The 6,000-nt window shown below is 44.0% G+C and overlaps 1 protein-coding gene across 1 annotated transcript in view; it reads left to right on the top strand.

Annotated features, from left to right (window-relative positions):
* Positions 1 to 496: 496 nt before the first annotated feature.
* Positions 497 to 6,000, top strand: part of PPM1H (protein phosphatase, Mg2+/Mn2+ dependent 1H) — a 215,536-nt gene continuing 210,032 nt past the window's right edge. Inside the window, exon 1 of the mRNA XM_065408660.1 lies at positions 497 to 732. Within this exon, the coding sequence (XP_065264732.1) occupies positions 497 to 732 (236 nt within the window). The remainder of the gene's footprint in view (positions 733 to 6,000) is intronic.

Below are 6,000 nucleotides of genomic sequence, written 5' to 3'. Positions count from 1 at the left end.
ACCTGTTTTATTGCCAGCTTTCTGATTACCCCAACCTGTCCACGATCCTAACCACTCCTCCCCCCTGAAAACATTCCCCAGCGCACCTAACGTGCCTGCATTGCTGCTGCCGGGGGGTAGGAGGGGTAGCTGCTGCCCCAACCCCGCTACTGCCCCTGCCAAGCCTGTGCCAGCAGTTTTTTTGCAGCAGGAGGAGCAGGAAGCTGCCCGGGTAAATCACATGACACAGCCGCCGCCGCCGCTGCTCCTGGGCTTAGTTCAGCGCTCCTCATACTGGGAGGGGGAACCTGCTGCTGCTGCAACCAGCGCTCCACAGCCGCCGCTGCTCCTCGCTCGTCCCTGCTGGTGAAATTCCTGGCCGCTCGCTTCATGCAGCTCCTCCATTGCGGAAGTGTCGCGGGGGCAGCCTGAGGAGCGGCGTACCGGCTGGGCTGGCCCTTGGTGCGCCCGGCTCCCCGCGCTGGAGGGTGCTGCGGGGGCGGCCGGCGGGAGTAACATGCTCACTCGGGTGAAGTCTGCCGTGGCCAATTTCATGGGTGGCATCATGGCTGGCAGCTCGGGCTCGGAGCACGGCAGCGGCTCGGACTTGCCCCTGCGCTTCCCCTACGGGAGACCCGAGTTCCTGGGGCTGTCTGCGGACGAGGTCGAGTGCTCCGCCGACCACATCGCCCGGCCCATCCTCATCCTCAACAAGGAGACCAAGCGCCTGCCCTGGACCACGGGATACGCCGAGTGAGTACAGCAGCCTCCCCGGGGCCATGCGTCTGCCCCGCAGACCGGGCAGGGGGTGCCCCCTGGAGGGGGGTTATCGGCGGCGCTCCGGGGAGGTGTGGGGGGCAGCGGAGCATACACGCTGTTGGTATCCGGGCACATCAAGGGTAATGCACATCAGCCCCTCACTGCTCCTGCCCCCTTCTCTTCTCGTGCCATGGGGCTAGGCCCCCTGGGGGCCCGGCAGTGTCTCTTGTAACACCCTCTTCCCCCTCCCCCCCCCACCCCCCAGCATGCCCACCTAGCCGGGATGGTTTCTGTCCCTGCTAAGGGTGGGTGGTGCATGTGTTGAGTTGAGTAGGTCTCTTGTTTGGAGCCTCTCACAGGGCAGGCTGCTTTCTCCCTTCCTGAAATGAACCCCCTGTTTTGCAAAATAATGTTGTTCTGCTTTTCTCTCTGGGCTGCCCCTTTAGGCCCCGGGGGCAGGAATTCTTATAGACGTTTAATAACAGAATTTTGGCTAATCCAAAATTGGTGCATAAGCGTGTTTGAGTGAGAGGACTGTGTTAGGTGTCTATCTCTGGTTGTGTTGCTGGAGAGGATGGGGAACTAGGATTTAACACATCCCTTCCCAGGCCTGTGCAGCTCAGAGTGCAACACCAGTGTTTGTCATTGATCACTCCCATTCTAAAAAATTTCCATCCTCCTTCCTCCAACATATTGGCTCTGGGAGCTGGGCGAGGAAGGTGGAATGAAGGAGACTACAGTAGTTCTCTGGTGCTCTTGCACCCCAGCTCATCTCCTGTATCTCAGACTCCTGCACAATCACAACTGATGTTTACAGCTGTACTACATACTTAATTTTCCTCAGTCAAAGGATTAAAATGATAAACTGCTCTTCTAAATCTCGGTGATAACTGCTGGTGATCGGATGTATTGTGAATGCCCAGATAGGAGGGATTTGATGAAAGTGAGACTTTTGTACTCTTTGAAAATGAGTATCAGCATTGGGCTGGGGGAGGTGGGGGGAATAAATCAGTTGAGCAGCTTTATGTGTTTATTGCTGACTTGAATGAAAATATGCACCGACACTAAACTTGATTTAGGTAGTTTGTGGAGAAGCTTATTAACAAGGAATGGTGAAGCGACACATTCTTGGGCAGCTTCCTTTAGAGCTAGCTGCATTCAATACATTTTGTGCTGGCCTAATATCCTCTCTCTGATGCACTGAAGACCCAAGACTTCCCATTGCAAATATTATATTGAAGATCCATGTTTAAGAGGGACTCGAGGATCCCAAGCTCTAAACGAATGGAAAGGAAACATACTGTGAAGATACAGACAAGCTGAGAAATGAATTGTTCTGGCCACTCATTGCAGTGCCCATAGTTCATTGCCTTGAGTCGTATCATTGCTGTTTATTTTGGAAGGAATCGTGTATCTGGTCAGTAGCCAGTTCCAGTCTTAAGCACAATCAAGGCAAATGACCTCTTAGGGCCAGTTCTTCAAGAGCAGGACACAAAGTGCAGAGCTTGCTTGGATGGGAGGCCCCATCCCACTGTTCAACAAGGGAACCAGTTTCAGAGAGACTTGTGTGCTGGTGCATGATTTGGCTCCCGTTGAATTCAGTATTAGTTTTACCATTTGCTTCAGTGGGAGCATGATTGAGGTCTGGAGATTACAAACTGTAAGGCCAACCATGGCAATAGCAATGCATAAATTACAGAAGCTACAAACAATCCAGGGGTTGGGAAAGAGGTATCTTCTTTTCTGTGAGGCTCTGTCTCTTAGGATCTAATGCAATGCCGTGACTGCACTAGAGAGCTTATAGGGCACAGCTGTACTGATGAGCTGCACCGCTATAAGGTCTCCTGTGTAGCCGCTCTATGCCGACAGGAGAGAGCTCTCCCGTTGACATAATTAAACCATCCCCAACGAGTGGCAGTAACTATGTCGGCGAGAGAAGCTGTCCTGCCAACATAGCACTGTCCACACTGGCATTTCTGTTGGTGTAACTTATGTTGCTCAGAGGGGTGTTTTTTTTCACACTCCCGAGTGGCATAAGTTATACTGACAAAAGTGGTAACGTAGACATAGCCTTTAAAGGTAATAGAAAAACTAACTCTGACAACTTTAGGAGTAGGAGCAAGGCCTTAATGAGCAAATGTAGCCTTATAAAAAGGTACAAATGATCTGTCCTAACATGATTGGAAGTGCTGAAATGTAAAATGGGATTTAGAGAATTTAAAGTTTTCTTTTTCCTCACAATTTTAGCTTACAGCAAAGTTGTTTGATGGTCTCTATCAAAATGGGCGAGGTTTGAATGTTTATAAAACTGTAAATTGTTCTGGTCCTAAAATAATCTGTAACTCAATCGTCCTTTACCAAAGGGGCTAATTGAGGTCCAATGATTTGCTAAAGGACACGGCAAGTCAGTAATGAAGTACGAAATAGATTGTTGTTAGTGGACTAAGCACATGTATGGGAGTCCAACAAGTTTTAATGTGGAATGAGTCTTTCAAGAAGGAAAAGTGTGATGCTAGAAAACAAAGCATAGTGGGATTATGTGGGAAATTGTATTCCTTATGTGAATTTATGTTTGCAGATAGCCATTTTCTTTATGGTGGTTGTGATAAGTAAAAGAAGAAGGTCTTCATCTTACCTGTATGATAAATTTCACTTTTGCAGTGTTAATCTGGTGTGCAGTTCAGTTAACATGCAGGACCTGTTGGTAGCTATGTGAAAAGAGACAATCCATTAGTTTTGATCCAACTCCCATTGAACTCATTGAGAGACATTTATTGACTTCAATGGGAGTTGAATAGGGCCCATTGGAAGCTCTTCCACTGCTGAAGAAAGAGGGGGAAATAGTCTCCTTAGCAAACTTTTCCACTAATGTTTGTCTCTGAAACGAATTTCTAGAACGTTCGAAATTGGGTTTCACAGTAGAATACCAAGGTATTGTTTACAGAAGCTGTGGTGAAATAAGCAAATGTCAAAATTGCACCATCTTCCCAATGCAAAGCAGGAAAAACAGTCATTACTGAGCAAAGAAAATGGTTGTGGGTTCAGGGAATTGTTGTGTTACAAAGGAAAATAATGGCAACTTCAAATTTATTTTTTGCGGGGGTGTGTGTGTGTGTGTAGGCTAACAACTTTGTGACTTAATCATGACAGTATTTGGTGTTTTATATATATAAAATGGCCTGTTCTTCCCTCAGCTCAACATACAATTTGGTGATAATGGGTGTTATGCCCATATATCAAGGGGAGAATAGAGATGGCAGAAATTTAAAATTGCCTGGAAAAGGGATAGGAAGGTGGAATGTATTTTTTCAAAAAGTTGATTTGCTTTATTGTAAGGAACTAAGTCCTCCCACAATACTTTTTAACATTCGTACTGTAACGGAATGTTTTCTTTTCTATAGAGATCTCCCTTAGTAATTAATTGAAGGGATATCAGCGTGGAGTCTGCTATCCCTGTGCACTAACTCATGACATAATATTTGAGGAAGTGACTTAGTCCTTGCTTCTCTAGTTTTCGCTCAAGAGGCAAGGTTAGAAAAGACTGTTCTCCCCTAACTCCTTTTCCATTGTGTTTTAAAGTGCGTCTTTTAGATGCAGAATTCTCTATCTGTGATCAACTCAATGTCTTTATTTCCATATTGGAATCCCTTTACTAACTTCTTTACTGCAATATCTTGTCAGCTCTTTTCATAAACAAGTTCCCTACCTAGAAATCAGCAACAATTATGAAAATCTAGGCATGAGTAAAGAAAGCAAATGAACTCTTACTGTGCATAGGGATGAAATCAATTTTCCTATTACAGATAGTAGGATCCTTTTAGGTTTCACATAATGTGTAGTAACAGACATGGCAGTTTACTTATGGCTCCAGAAGTCCTTTTATTGTTGGCATCCATCTTAAAGACATCATACAAATTTGAGTCAGCATTTAGAATCTATTCTGATAGGATAGGGATCTTTAGATAGATAGATATATTTTAGTACTGGCTGAACTCAAACTACTGGGGCCACAGACAAAATAAGGTCTCCAGTCACAAAGATGAAGGAAGCCTTTACTTCAATGATTTCTTCCATAATTGATCCCCAAAGAGACGGGATCTTCATGATCTCTCAGTATCTTGTGACTAAAGTGATGATGGTAACTGCTTGGGTCCCACCATATATTGCCATAATGAAATGGTATTTGCTGTCAAGTCTGGAGTTATCCCTTGGAACAACCCATCCTTCTTTCCCCTTTTCTCTTGCATCTCCCATGTTAGAATTTCAGGATGTTTTCTTTTACAGAAATGTTACGATTTGTTCACAATTTAACTTATTTGTAAGAATTTGCTACGCAACAATTTATTAAACTCAGCAAAATTAAGTGACAACATTCTAATTTGTTTCTAATTTTGATTAAGCTACCCTTTCTTAAAATCTGAGATTTGCAGTCTGGTATCATTCTCTACATTCCCCATTCAGGTGGAATTGTACAACAATGTGGATACTATGTAGAGCAAAAAAAGAAAAAATCCTCAAAAATATATCTTAGAGGCAAGGGGTAAAGTATTGTTCCTTCCTGGTATTTGAGTATGGGATCTGCAGGGACTTGCTGAGGTTTCCTTATCTGCTTATTCACTGAACAGTTGGAAAACAACCTCCCTTCTGGCTGTTACTTCTGCCAGAAGAATTGAGACCTATCAAGCTTTGACAGTAGATCCACCCCTTTCTTTAGATTGACAAAAGATAGTTATTTCTTTCAACTAGACATTTCCTTTATTCCAAAGGTAACTTATAATGTTCATGCAATTTTGTGCAAAAAAAAAACGGTCTCTCAAATCAGTGGTGGTGTTTTGGGTTTTTTTTCGTTTGTTTGTTTTTACTTTATGATGAGAGATGTTCTGACTCACCTGATACATACAGGCCTATCAAACTATCTTAAAGCACTCGTAACGTTAGAATAAACATTGTGCCAATGTTTTTTTTTTTATATAACACCACTAACTTCTGTTGATTTACATCAAGGATTAATATATTTTTATCAACAATTCAGGATACAATTTCTTTTTTCCTAGCTGTACCTCTAATCAAAAAGAGTAATTGTTTTAAATACACTTGCTCTTCTCTACCTAACATGCCTTCTTTCTTTTTTTGAGAAGTGGTCAGCTTGAGCATGGAAAAGTTCCCATTTGACATTTAGCCATCTGACATTTTGCAAAGTACCTTCTGTTTTCCTGAGTGTTGGGCCATTCTCAAGAGGCATTAGGTCTGTGCTCTTGATGG

Source organism: Emys orbicularis, chromosome 1 (genome assembly GCF_028017835.1).
Source record: "Emys orbicularis isolate rEmyOrb1 chromosome 1, rEmyOrb1.hap1, whole genome shotgun sequence".
Taxonomy (NCBI): domain Eukaryota; kingdom Metazoa; phylum Chordata; order Testudines; family Emydidae; genus Emys; species Emys orbicularis.
Note: the sequence above shows the minus strand (reverse complement) of the source record. Positions and strands in the feature narration are given on the sequence as shown.